This window comes from Anomalospiza imberbis, chromosome 2 (assembly GCF_031753505.1).
Source record: "Anomalospiza imberbis isolate Cuckoo-Finch-1a 21T00152 chromosome 2, ASM3175350v1, whole genome shotgun sequence".
NCBI classification, from domain to species: domain Eukaryota; kingdom Metazoa; phylum Chordata; class Aves; order Passeriformes; family Viduidae; genus Anomalospiza; species Anomalospiza imberbis.
In genome coordinates this window covers 87202222-87217045 of record NC_089682.1, presented here as the reverse complement: position 1 = coordinate 87217045, position 14824 = coordinate 87202222, and the positions used below count along the sequence as shown (strand labels likewise).

The window sequence follows — 14824 nt, the reverse complement described above, 5'->3', positions numbered from 1 at the left end:
ATTCTTAAATGGAGCTGTCAGAACTGCATTTATTTTTAGCTTTGGATTTGGAATTTTGTTAGAATTTTCTTTTAAAATTGAGGATTGGATCCAGAGCTATTTTGAGATAGGATATGGTGTGTGAGGATGCATTTTTGATCCAGTGCAAATAGTCCAGTTCCTGAGTATTTTGTAATTTGTCATTTTTAATGTTCTTGCAAAGAATAAGCCCTAAATTATTTGCTCCTTGAGGACTGGTTTTTATAACATTATGCCAGTTTGTCAGTCTTTGTCAGTTATAGTTCTTGGGAAGTGAAAGCCCACCTGACAGTAAAGTGAAAATTCCAGATTATAACTGCAAACTTTAGACTTGTTCTTATTGAACAATTTGTTTGAGGAAAGCTTTATTTATTTTAGAAGTAAAAGATATTAGATTATAAAAATGTAGGTTGTTATAAATCTGAGACGGTTGATTCTTTTCTTCCTCACAGACTGATTTTAGCCTAGAAATAACTTACTGTTTTCTCTACAGGAGGAAAAGAACTGTGGATCAAGTTCCCATATGCAGTCTAACTTTGAATATTAAACATCTGATACAAAAAATACAGTATGCACATAGAATCTTCGTTGCCTGACACTTGGCCTTGCATTAGATTTGAAATGGAAATCCTGCCATTTTTGAGGTGTTTAAACTCACTACTTGGTGTTAAACTGCTGGACTGTGTGGAAATTGAAGTTTCTTTTCTCTCTATTTTCAGATTTCTGCTTATGAGGATTCAGTTGCTGCTCATCTTGCAAAAATTCTCAATTCTGATCAGCATTCAGTTGTCATATCATCTGCCAAGTGAGTCAATCAGTTTTATGTACAATGTGGGGGATAAATTCCTTGTGTAACATCATCACCATAATAGCATTCTGGCTAAGCCTGATTTTCTTATGGATGGCCAACTGGCTTGGCTTAATATGTCTTGATTTATATCTTTTTGAGTGGATGTTCTTTTCTGCAAAATTTTTAGATGGCACAGTTGTAATGGATGGCTTAATACTAAATTTAAAAAGAAATCGCACAATATCTATATAAAATGATGTTAAATCTTTCCAAATCAGTGCACGGCTTAAATACAAAGCTTACTGTTACTAATGTATAGATGTGATCTACTTCACACTGCATTTCTTCTGGATATTTTTTGAAAAGCATATGTTTAGAGGACAAACAACTTCACTGGTGTGAAGCAGAGTTTTAGCTTAGGTAGCTTTGTTGTAGCCCTCAGTTCAATCAATACTGATATTAATAGGATTTTTTCCCCAAACTGAAACATTTTGGGGAAACATTTTCAGTTTTTCCCCAAACTGAAACATTTTGAAATGAGAGAAATTTGACAAATCATAGACATCATCTGAAATCAGAACTGTTCTGTGTATACCTTCTCTATGAAAAAATTCTTATGTTTTGCAATATGCAAAAGACCAGTCATAGAATCTTTAAAAATACCTCTGAATGTCATCACATCTTTTTTTTTTTCCTCATAAAAGCAAGCTAACAAAATTTCATTTTTAAACTATGCATAGCACATGGAGAAGATTAAACTGCAGGATATTGTTAACTCCAGATTCTAAACTGGTGCTGTACTTGTTAAATCTGTTTAATTTGTCAGAAAAATACAACCAAATGAACAGTACTAAGCAATTATCCTCACCTCATTAGTAAGTTTGCTGTCTGTCTGCAGTGCAGGTGAGAAGAACCAAGTCTTTTTCTGATTTCCACAGTGAAAATTCATTGCAGCCACTGTAGTTTGCACAGATATGCTTCAAAAGCACGAGCTGTGCAATGGGATGTGTGTGGCCATATGCTTTCATCTAAGAAGTGTTTCCTTAAAGTCAGTAGATTTTCTCCATGTTTTTTCAGCTCCAACTTTGCATGTGAATTTGCATGACTGAAGTTTCCAAAGGGAATGCTTGAAGTTACCAAAGGGAATGCAAGTTTGCTAAGTCCTCTCCTAGGGAAGGTATACAAGCAAGGGAGTGGATAAAATCAGTCATATTTATTTCAGATAAGAGGCTGAGATACAAAGTATGCCAAGGCTTAAGTGAAAGAGTTTTTGTTTTAAAGCTTATCAGTTCAATTTTGGAAACTAATGGAAAAGAGTGTCATCTGATTTGCAAGTATGATCATGGAGTTCAGCTTCCAATAAGAATGATTCATACATATAAATAAATTGCCATAAGAATTTAATGTTCAAAACATATCTATTTAATTTCATTTTATTTCTTCCCTCTCCTTTTTTTTACCTGAAGAATATTATGTGAAACTGTAAAGGATTTTGTTGCCAAAATAGGGAAGACTTACGAAAAACCAATGGAAAATGCAGAGGAAGCTGATGCCATGGCCATTAAAGTAAGACTATGACTACATTCATGTTTAAAGTTGTTGGGTTCTTAAAGTTTATAGCTCATGGATGTTTAATTTTCACATTGCTCTAGAATGCCCAGCTTGGCTTTCATTTCAACCAGTGAGTTCAAAATTCTTCTCTTCTTATTGCATAGTTAATTATTTCCAAACCATCTTTAAACTCTGAGATCTCTTCAAACTGTTTACACTTTCTTTCTTCATAAAGGATAAAGTTCATGGTAGCATACATAGAGATAAAAGGATTTCTTTTTGCATTAGTTATACTTCTAGGGATTAAGTTAGCTACAGGAAAACAATAGGATAATGAAGAGTATGCTACAAGAATGAAGGGGAGACAGACCACAATGTTAAAAATAGTGGTTTAAACTGCAAAATACAGAGCTCATGTTGCAAAAACATTGGGAAAGAAAGCAACAGAAGGATTTGGCATGAGATACAAAATTTACATGAGCTGAAAAGAAAATAAGAAAACAAAATCCTTGTCAATCCCACAGTTAGAAAATGTACTTGCTAAGTGGCAATTTGTGGTTCACGTTTCTATCCGGTGCACATTTCAGAAAATTAGTTTTTCTTTTTAACTGTTCCAAGGCCAGAGAGTGTTTTCTTTCTCCTAGGCACAGAAAATAATTTCTTTTCCTGTGTACCTAGAGAGAACAGTTACTTAGTGTTGGGGAGAGGCCATTTGACAGAGTCTGATTCTGGCTTGAGCCACTTGCTCTGTGACAACTCATTTGCTAAAATGTACGGCTGTATTGCAAAAAAAAAAAAAAAACCATGTGCCTCAGTCTTAACAGCTGATAGATACCTCTCAAAATTGGGGTACTGAAAAACCGTGTATGGGCAAACCTCTGGTGGTTTTCTGTGCTGCAAGTCATTGGGAGAGGGGTAGGATGCAATCCGTACAGTTATGGGGCAGGCTGAGTTTAGCATGGAGTATTTTTTGAATCTAAGTGTAGGGGATTTGTATTATAATTGCTCTAATCTGATTGAATGTCACAAGGTCTGTAAAAAGCCCATGCAGACCCACTCGTAATCTGGTATTCCAAAACGTTGAACCTCGTTCAGGATTTTACGCAGGGAATTACATAGACACTAAAGACACCTGCAGTTTCAAATGTAATCTAGTACTGTATCTCCTGAAAATATTCCCATGTTCACTGTTGAACTTTTTTTAACGTGTGTGTGTCTTTTCCACTTTGTCTTAGTGCTCAGAGCTAAATGAAAAGCTGGACCTATTGCTCCAGGCTCTTCACACAGAAGCCCAGGCTGCTCCCATTCTCCCAGGCATTGCTCCCCCCATTGTGGAAGAAGAACCAGAGGAGTTCTCAAGTGAAGAATCCTTGTCTGAAAGTAAAGAGCAATTAGCAGAGTGTGTCTCAAAGTCTTCCCAGAAGCTCTTCAAACCAAGGCAACAGTTAATGCTCCGAGCAAACAGCTTGAAGAAGGCTGTGAGGCAGATCATTGAACAAGCAGAAAAAGGTGCACGTCAGCAACATTTTGATCCAGACTGGTAGAATAGGATAGGATAATGATGTTTGTTTGTTTGTCTAACTGGAATAAGTTTTCATTATAAAATTAGATTCCTATATTCTTACGTAGATAAAATTATGTGCTTATTACAAGCTGCAAGGAAAAGAAATGCAGCTTGTTTGAATGTTGACTCTGCAGGTGTGACTACTTATCTATGTATGTGTATGCACATATAAGAAGCATTTCTTTTAACTATTAGCCTCCACAAAATGAAAATTGCTGACAGCAAATCTTTATCAGCTGGTAAAGACTTGACTGACTTTTTCACTGAATTGACGATAGAACTCTTTTGTTGATATTTTAAAACTAAAAGCTACCAAAAAAAGTGCTTATTTCAATGTATGCAGTTTTTCTTTAGAATCCTTGAAACTTTGTCTTTTCTCATAATAACAGTTGTGGATGAGCAGAATGCTCATAGTGAAGAACAAGTGAACCAATCTCCAGTAGAATACAGCAAAGAATTGGATGAATCTAAAGAAGAGGAAAAAGAGGAAGATACAAAGGAGCTTGAGTCTCCATCAAGTGAGTAATTTAGGAATAAAATAGAAATATTCCGTCTCATTTTAGTTGTATTTGGAGCATAGTTGGTTCCATAATTAAAAATATTAGCATCCTGTTTGACTGGAAACTACTCATAAATTCTAATAGATTTGAATAAATAAAAGTTAAGTGAAAAATGTGGGAAATAATAGATGAACAGTCTTTTGGAATGTATTTACAAAGCTGAGAAGGCACTTGTTGGGGAGAAAAGTGCCTGAACTTAATCCAGTGTTTACACTCACCTTTCTACATGAACCTGAGCAAAGACTAGAGCCTCGTGATTGTGGCAATAGCATGTCTCAGTTGTAGACTGAGATTCTCAAGCTACATAGAAGTTCTAGGAAAGCTGCATCTTAGCAGTGGAAATTTCAGTCTTTTCCATATTATCAAAATGGACAGTGATGCACTGCTGGTGAGGCCACAAGATGATCTGTGAGTCATAGAGAAAGAATGGTAGCTGGTAGGTATCAAAGCTCATCCTCTAGATACTTGGTGAGCAACTTCTTGGATTAAAATGATAGAAGTTTTTTGGGATTTGCATCTCCTTTTTTCACCCCAACCCCCACTAAAATCCTCAAAAATTGTCCTTACAAGGCTCTGCTCTGAAGCTGGTGCCTGTGTCTGTAGCTCCTACTTTGGAAATGAGACACTGGGCTGTTGACCCAGGATCTCACGTTTTCTCCAGAAACTTGTCAGGCTTTCTCCAGTGATTGTCTCTTCACTGGTCGCTTTTATTTTCTCTTGGTTATAGGAATCAATGCCTATTGGTTGTCCCTTTTCAGTAGCAGCTCATAGAGGATGCTGGGCTTACAGATGACCCAATCCTACTGCCATATCTGTATAATAAAGATATTCAGGTCTAGAAATTTACTGAAATCCTTGTTTCTTGATGGTATAATTTCTGCATCTAATGGGGAGCTGTATTATTCTTATGTGTGTGGAATAGAGTGCATATTAATGCTGTCACTGGACGATAGATGTTTAGGGACAAAGCATGGAACATGAATTCAATTATCTGCGCTGAAACATCAGTTTTACTCATTAGGGCTCTGTTGTTTTTATCAGAGTATTCACAGCAAAAGTTTATCTTTATTGCAGTTATTCCCATGAGTCTCATCTGTCAAATAAAGAACAGCTGCTCTGATGATTTTCCTATTTAATACAACTGCCTTGTTTGCAAGTACAGAGAGAGCAGACGGTGTGAACAGTGTTGTGAATATTTCAGTAGTATTATGCAAAATGAATGTAAATTTTCTTCTGAGTATTATATTTTACCCTCCAAGGATCTTCCTGGTCATTTGATGAAGATAATGTTTTTCCATATGTTAATACTTTCATCTAAATATTTAATGACTTGTTAGATATCACTTGCTGTTTTTATTGCTTTTTATTTTTTGACATTGTTACAGTGTTTTGTCATGCACTGATACAAATCAATGTGTTGTATTGCTACTATGCAATGTTGTAGCATTTTGTGTTAACTGCTACGGCTGTTATGCAGGTGTTAAAGTCAGAAGCAGATGACTTTTAGTCCACTTGGTCAGTCCTTTCATATATAACAATCCAGAAAAGTTTACCCACTTTTCCTTGTCCTGTGTATCATAATTTCTGTTTGACTTCAGCAGGTCATTCAGAAAGGTGTGTCATCTTACTCATAGATACAAGAAAGTTAAGAATTTGCCATTCCACTTACAGTTCTATGTTAGATTATCATCACTTTAAAAAATCCCCGTCAATGGGCAAATCCTGGTCTGAAGTGATGTGAACACAATGTCTAAACCCTTATTCTAGTTAATCCTTTTGTCTCTAGATTTTTCCCACTCAACATTTTCTTTCCATTAGTATCTTCATACAGTACACCCATGTTACTCTCAGGCTAAGTTATGATTGATGTGATCTGATTTGTCTCACTCCTGCCACTGAAAATGATGCATTCTATGCTTCCCACTATATTCCTGGTGCTGTTTCCCTGCTGTTCTCTTGGTGCTAGTCCTACTAATTCTATTTTTACTGGATTAGTTTTTATCTTTTGAGAGGAAAAATCACATTATCTTGAAATAATTTCATTTTTTTGTTCTGAGCTTCTTCAGATGGTAAAGTTTGGTGTTGTCCTAAGCTGAAGTAGTTTTAACATGTGAGATAATTTGGAGCATAGATAGCTGAGAAGTGTCTGTCTGTGACCATCTGTTGTGCAAGAGTTTTCTACATGCACAAGGAAATGCTGTGACAAAGCATTTGGTAATACCCAAACTTTATTCCTTGGGGCACCGGTTTCTGGGTATGTCTGATGGGGGTAAATTGCACAAAGATTAACTTCCCCAGGCTGAAGCAGGCACTGGTATATTATCTGAGGCTGCCTGAAACCAGTTCTGCCAGGAAAGGAAATGACAGCACTTGAGGTCAGCCCTCTGCAAAGTTGATCCTTCTTTGTCACCTCCAGAGGCAGCCAAAGGATAGCTGGCCTCACTGAGCTTCCAGTTACTCTTTGTGAATATCTTCTCTTCCCCCTTGATTTTCTTCCCTTTCCTTTTCCTGAGCCTTTGTCAATAACAGCTACTAAACATTGATATCTGTCAAGGTTTCACTGATCCAACTTCCAAAGAATTTTAATAAATAAGTTAATTATCTGGGGAAATTGCTGGTTTGTTTGTTTTCTGAGCTTTTCTGTGAAAAAGGATGATGGAAAACTGAAGCCCCCCCCACAATCTCTCTAAATGCAGAAGACAAAGGTGAACATGGCTTTTTTCCTTTTCCTTGCAGTTTTCGGTTTGGTTGTAAATAAAAATGTCAAAGTTTTCTCTGATTTTTTCAGCATCTGATGCAGGCATGGGCCCATTTTATCTGATTGAAGAAAATAGTATAGGTGTTGATGAGATAGATTTTCTAACCTACAGGGCATGGAACTACCTACATTAAAATTGTTATAAATTATAATGTACTGTATAATATGTGTATATTTATAAGTAAACATAGATGAAATCTAAGTTTAAATGTAATTATTTCAGTAATATGTTTATCAGAAGCTTACTGCAGTGTTAAATACTGTTGCATTTTAAGATGGATATAATACATTATATGAACATATTTGCATTTAAATATGTACCTATAATACTTCTGCTGGTAGCTTGAAGTATAAGTTGGGAACTCATCATGTGGAGTGCCATGCACACTTCCTCATTCTAATTAGTGTTTGTCACCTGATCTGTTTCTGAGTTTTCTTACTGTATTTAGAAGAAAAACTGTGGTGTGAGGGGGAAGGACTTTTGTCATGGAGTGGTAACAGATTAACTTAATGCTTCTGATGTATTTTCAGGGCTGTAAAAATTATGTATTGGTAATGTCATAATAGATCTAATTAGTGTTCTTCTGTTTTTTCTGCACAGCTAAAACTGCACCAAGATCTCCTGACAGACGTACAAGCCGAGGTATCCATTCCCAGACAGGTTCTTTCTCTGCTCCAGCTTTGGCAGCAAGCAAGGAAAACCTTCCAGTACTTAACACAAGGATTATCTGCCCAGGTAAGCTTGCTGTCAAATAATGACTTTTACTTCATGCCCCGAATTCGTTTGAACCGACATACGCATCTTTGTGTGATACTGTAGAGCAGAAAATGCGTAATAATGTAGAATATTTCTGATCATTTGGCACAACACCAGAAGGAGCAGAAGTGTCACATTTCATTCTGAAGGGTGAAAAGTAATATTCAGGATCATAGAATTGCTGAGTGGTTTGGGTTGGAAGAGACCTCTAAAGATGATCTAGTACAGCTCTCTGTCATGGGCATTGGCATCTTTCACTAGATCAGGTTGTTCCAAAAAGCATTCAGCCTGACCTTGGACACTTGCACTGGGGGGGCTTGTACAGCTTCTCTGAGCAACCTCTTCCCATGTCCCATTACCCTCATCCCAAACATTTTCCTCCTTTTGTCCCATCTAAACCTACCCTATTTGAGTTTAAAACCACTGCCCTTGCTCCTGTCACTGCAGGCCCCGGTGAAAAGTCTCAATCTTTCTTATAAACTTGGTCTATATTTTGAAAGGGCACAATAAATTCTCTCTGGGGCCTTCTCCTCTCTAGGCTGAACAACCCTAGCTCTCTCAGCCTGTCTTCACAGGAGACGTGCCCCAGACCTCTGATCATCTTTAGGGCCCTCTGTGGACTTGTTCCAGCAGGTTCGTGTCCGTCTTATACTGGGGAGCCCAGAGCTGGATGCAGCACTGCAGGAGGGGTGTCACCAGAGCAGAGCAGATGGGCAGAATCCCCTCCCTCGCCCTGCTGGCCATGCTGCTTTGGATGCAGCCCAGGACATGTTTGGCTTTCTGGGCCACAAGCTCACGTTGCCAGATCACATACAATTGTTCATCCATGGGTACCCCAAAATTCTTCTATCATTTGTCCTTATCAATGCATTAGGATGAAGAAGATGAGGGACAAAGCTGTGTAAAGTTCAACCCTCTGAGTAAGAACTGTCTCTGGATATCGCTCTGGAAGTGGATAACTGAAACCACACAAAGCTGCTCTGTAAAACAGTTGGGAAAAAATCTGTTCTTACCTAAATTCAATTGACAAATGAAAAAAAAATCTGTTCTGCTTGAAATGGAATTAATACTAGAGAGCACTAGTAAAACTCTGTTTTAATTAACTTTATTAGTATAGCTAAAACACAGTGGAATCAAGCTTACGTTTTTTCTTTAGGCAAATTTAAGTGAAAGCTGTTAGTACTTTTCTTTGTTTGCATGCATTACAGAGTATTTTGTAGAGTGGAACTGATATTAGTCAAAGTGGGCATGTTGAGGCCATGATCTTTTCACAAATTAAGTTAAACTATGGCTCTGCCAGTTGTAAAAATGGTAAGAATATTCTTTATGTTTGCGTCCAAAGGATAGGACAAAAGAAAAATCATGGACAGTTAGGAGATGAAGATTAAACTGAATGAAAAGCTCTAGCAGTCTTTTTAGATGTGAGGTCACCCATTTGGTTACTATACCTGCCAGTGAGTGTTGGCCTGAAACCCTAAATTTTCTTTGTTTTTTTTCTTTCTCCATGTTGGTACCTGAGAGAGCCACCACAATGCAGCATAGCTGCCTTTCTGTTTAAGAGAGCCAGAGACCTGAAAAGAGAACCAGTCGTAGTAAAAATTGAGATAGAATCACTATCTTTCCCTGTACAGATTTAGTGAATTTTGTTTCTCAGTATGTGGCTTATATGTTTGTCTATCTATCAAATACAAATTTTTTTATTATTTTCTGTTTTGTTTTGGTGTTTTTTTTTTTTTTCTTTTCTGATCAGGTTTGAGGGCTGGTCTAGCTGCTTCCATTGCAGGAAGTTCAATTATTAGCAAAATGTTGCTAGCAAACATCGATCCATTTGGTGCTACGCCGTTTATTGACCCGGATCCAGATTCCTTGTAAGAAATACTTTTTTTCTAAATGTACTATTTTGCTTTCCCTAAGGGCATCCTTCTTACATTTTTGTAGTCTTTCATTTTTTTGCATTATGAAGTTCTTGTTTGCCATCGTTTGGCAGTAGTCCTCAATGTCTGAAAACAAACTGGATTGTACTGGGTTAGTTATGAGCAGTGCAATTTTTTTTGCAGCAGCTGAAAATAAGGGGAGACATTTGCTCACTTATCCCTTGCTCACCTGGAGGAGGAGGACAGTAATCTTTCAGAGCTGGATTTTCCAGCCCAAAGCAGTTTAGTTAGGAAGATTCGGAGGAAAGATCTCTTGAAGTATCTTAGTTCATATTCTATTCTGTGACCAATCACAGTTTTGGTCAAAAATGTTTGCATATCCAGGTTCTGTACAAATGTATACCTGATTTTCTCTTTGCCTCTAACAGGGAGGGATATTCAGAAAAATGTGTCATGAACAACTACTTTGGAATTGGGTTAGATGCAAAAATTTCACTAGAATTTAATAACAAGCGAGAAGAGCACCCTGAAAAATGCAGGTAATATAATTACTCTGTCAGTAACAGAGCCAAGATGTTTCCACTCTTTTCTTTTCCTTACCCCTTTGTGGCAGCACATTTCTCTCTCTCTCAGGATTTTTCATAGAGGTGCACAGAGAGAAGGAAAGAGAAAACAATTTCTATTTCTGCTCCTTGTTTTTCCTATGTGGAATGTGCTTGGAGAATTGTGTACCTGGTGTGATTGCTTGATTGGATTCTGGTGAGGATTGTTTGAGCCTGGTGGCCAATCCAATCCACCTGTGTCTGGACTCTGGGGAACAGGATCACGAGTTGTTGGTAGTTAGATATGATAGTTAGAAAAAGTAGGTATGTAGTTTTAGTATCTTCCTTTATGTAGTATATTAATGTATTATAGCATAGTTACAATAAAGAAATCATTAAGCCTTCTGAACTGATGTTGGACATCATCATTTCTTCCTATTGGGTTCGCCTGCATTTTACAATACACCTTTATATGAATTTCTTTTTTTTTTTTTTTTACAAATACAAGACACAATAATGTGTGTATGTCAATATGTGAATCTTGTTTTGCCTGTTTTCAGAAGTCGGACAAAAAACATGATGTGGTATGGAGTTCTTGGCACAAAAGAGCTATTGCAGAGAACTTACAAGAACTTAGAACAGAAAGTTCAACTTGAGGTAAATTTTTTTTATGGCAAGAGCTGCTTGCACAATGTGTAGTGAAGAATTAGTGTTGATTTTTGAAACCTGTTATCGTTCTTACATCAGCCCAAGTTGACCTCAAAGGCGCTGTGTAAAGATGTGCTATGTAAAAGTTGGTCCTCTAAGTCATGTTTTTGAGTAAAATATCAGTACTTTAAGATCACAAAATACCCAGTATTATGTTTTTTTTGTAATTACTGTGTTGAAAAATGATAATAAATTGTGTAGGTAGGATATATTTCTTAATATTCTCTGTATCAAAAGACAAACCAGGTTTTAAGGGCAACCACAGAAATGATCATAAAATAAAGAGAAGAAAAGAGATAAGGAGTCTTAATCCTTCAGGTTCAATTTAAAGTATCTGAAAGCTACACATATAAGAGGAGCACATAAATAGTAAAAAATTACTGACAAAAGAGAGGATATTCTGAATACGCATCACAAGAAGCCCAGCTACATCAGTAGAGACTTGCTCTAGTATTCACACAAAAAAGCAAGATATTATCAAAGCAACAACAAATTCCATATCTAAACATAGTTATTTTTTGGCTTTTAAGTTCTAACATAAAATCTGTCTTCAACATGGGAACTTAAAGGTGATATAAATGATTCCCAAATGCAGAAAAAGTCTACAGGATGGTTACTGTTCTTTTCACCCAAAGAATATCTAAGGTGGATTTTGACAGAGAGCAAATATAATTTTTCTTTTTATTTCATGCTATTTCATATGGAAATATATGATATTTATATGAGGATAACTTTTTAAGTTGAAAGAATAATTTTAGGTTACTGGAGCTCTTTCTCACTCTGAGATTTAGGAGGATTTTGTCTGGTAACAGCAGATTGCTGTTAGCTAAGGATTGAGTAATTATCAAGGAATTATGCAGTAGTTAGCAAATATAATGCCAGGAGAGAATGTTATGTATACTGCAGATAGAATTCTAATTTAAGGATCTTTTGAATTGGATTCAAATAAGATCTTTCCATTTTTTTTTAAATATTCCTGTAAGTAAGTCAGCAAGTAACATTTACTGTTGTCTTGCATATTATTGGATATATTATGCCTGCATATTCAGGCACTAGAGGCAGACTTCTACTGTAATACAAATCTATTTTGCTGTGCAGCATATATTAATATCACACCATATTTTGGATACTGACACATCTTGATTAAAATGTTACATTCTGTCTTACTGCTACAATTAAATCACAAAAAGAGAGCACTAAGCACGTTCTGGAAATAACTTGCATCTCTTTCTCCTCCCAATAAAGATGCTGCAGATTTTGTCCTTATTTCTTTAGATTTTCTTTTTCATTTGTATAATTTTAAGATCTCTGTGGACTGTTAATGTGCAGTCATCTAGCAATCTTCATTAAAGGCAGCTTGACCTGCAACTTCATGGTCCATCAAGTGACACCTGGGTCCAGCATTTGCAACCTTGTGTTTCTACCTTGCTTCAATTCCATGCCTGTGGCACTGCTGCAGGACTGCACTTTTGACTCCCAGTAGAATGATTTGAGATCATTTGGCTTCCCCCTGCAGGCAGTTGTACTGCTGTAAGTCAAGAGTGATTTCACTGATGTCTGTAAACTTACTCTTGCCCAAAAGTAAGATTGATGCCATGCCATGATCATGTTGAACAGGACATGGAGTTGCTTATTTGTTTGGGAGATAAAGCAGTAAGAAGGAACGACTGGATGGTCAGGAATAAGAGCGACCTCTTACCTGCAAAATCAACAACTCCCATCTACAGCCAGGGTGACACCTGTGGGGTCAGTCCTAGATTTGTCTTTGCACTTTTGGGAGGAGAGTGAAGTTATTTTTACAGGAAGTCAACAATACATGCAAACACTGACAGCTAACCACATGTTTGTGGCTATGCCAGAAATATTCTTGGATATTCGTGACACCACCACCCCCCACCCCCAACCCTTAGCTTAAATGGATTTGACTAAATAATAAGTCGCAATTGCAACTTTGGGAATGCTGGTATAGGATGGAAGACTAGTTCCTGAATGTATAAATGAATCTTTTTGTAATGTCCTTGGCAATCTTACTGTGTGCACTCAGGGAGATTGGTTATCTTACTGCAAAAAGATTTTTAATCCTTGATGGACAGACCATGGTCAAAGTGCATGAGAAATTTCATAACAAGGGATGTGAAAATGTTCCTTTCAAGACTCATGGAGCACCACTGCTATAGATAATACAGCATGTAGATCTACATATTTTTAACCTCTGCAAAAGTCAGTGCTAAGATTTGGAAAGAAGAGGTTTGTTTTAGAGGTGCTTCATTGCATGGAGGAAGTAGTCTTGTACCAGACCCCTTAATGACTCTGTCCTCCCCTACCAGCTCTGTTGAAGCTTCATGTGCTAAAAATTATTCTTTACTGATTATCTTTATCGTATTATTTATGTACTGAAGGAGCTTTTATCCCTTACAGTGTGACGGACAGTACATCCCCCTTCCAAGCCTGCAGGGCATAGCTGTGCTAAACATTCCCAGCTATGCTGGTGGGACTAATTTCTGGGGTGGAACCAAGGAAGATGATGTAAGTAGCATTAAAGAGACTTAACCTTCTGGGCAAAACCAGCAATAAATATAATGAACTGTTCTTCTCACTTGATTTTAATAGTAGTAGCATATAGTTTGGATAACAACTCTTATTTGAGGAGGATGTTTCAGTTTGAACTGTATTGTCTTGCTGGTTTTTTTAATTGAAAATATATTCCATGCTTTTTTACTGTCCATTGTCTTCTGTCATGTCCATTCCAGCAAAATGTTCATAATAAAGCATAATAATTTTGTTTTTTAAATGGCTCTATGGGTATTTTTATAAACAGAGGCACAAGTAATTTCTCTCTATATTGTTTTACAGATGCCTATAAATAAGGTTTCTCAAAGCATCAATTCTTCTGTTCACTATAGTTTAACAACAAGCAAGGTAGACAGGATAATCAGTCAAAGTTTATACCTTAATTTTCCTCCTGTTCTTCAAACAGCTTTGCTGTGAGGGATGAGGGATGGTGATTCAGAAAGTGAAGACTGATGCATTTAGTGACTGATAATTTAGTGGGGGTAGTAAACCGGTTTTTGAATATTATTTACAATGAACCTTTAAAATACTTTAAGGTACCCTTTTCCCTTTCTTTCTCTCAACTCCTAAGAAACATTTCACCACATGGATCCCTACATGCCTTACAACCTGTTACTGCCCCTACCCACTTCACTCACAGTGCACCAACTGTAATTACCAGGAGATTATCCTAATCTGCATATCCTGATTGAGTGTGTGATGTCTGAATCACCTAAAACTGTACTTGCAAACTGGCTTGTGATTTTGATGTAGACAATCCAGGACTCTTTTGCCAAAAAGTTTTACTTTTCTTGTGAGTTTTTATCCTTTCATTTTTTAATGCATACATACAAACATACCTATATATAACATATGTATCATAATATAATATAATATCTATTATATAAAATTGCATGTTTATATTATATAATACACATATAATTGCATATGTATATATATGTTTACTTTATGTGCATATATATACACATATGTAAAAGTAAAAAAAGAAATTTAGACATGTTTTAGTTTTCTTATTTTTGGTATATGTAAGAGGATTGAAATTATGTTTCTATTTGGCAATGGATATCTAAAGCTTTTATATATAGTCCATGTTCGTAGTCAGAACTTGAAAGCTGTTCTAACATCTCCTCA

The 14824-nt window shown here is 36.6% G+C and overlaps 1 protein-coding gene across 6 annotated transcripts in view; it reads left to right on the top strand.

Annotated features, from left to right (window-relative positions):
* Positions 1-14824, top strand: part of DGKH (diacylglycerol kinase eta) — a 165050-nt gene that overhangs the window by 116606 nt on the left and 33620 nt on the right. For all 6 annotated transcript variants that reach the window (XM_068182242.1, XM_068182244.1, XM_068182243.1 and 3 more), the window contains 9 exons: positions 738-823; positions 2275-2374; positions 3595-3868; positions 4313-4441; positions 7843-7977; positions 9749-9866; positions 10301-10411; positions 10975-11071; positions 13541-13648. In XM_068182242.1, the coding sequence (XP_068038343.1) occupies positions 738-823; positions 2275-2374; positions 3595-3868; positions 4313-4441; positions 7843-7977; positions 9749-9866; positions 10301-10411; positions 10975-11071; positions 13541-13648 (1158 nt within the window). The remainder of the gene's footprint in view (positions 1-737; positions 824-2274; positions 2375-3594; positions 3869-4312; positions 4442-7842; positions 7978-9748; positions 9867-10300; positions 10412-10974; positions 11072-13540; positions 13649-14824) is intronic.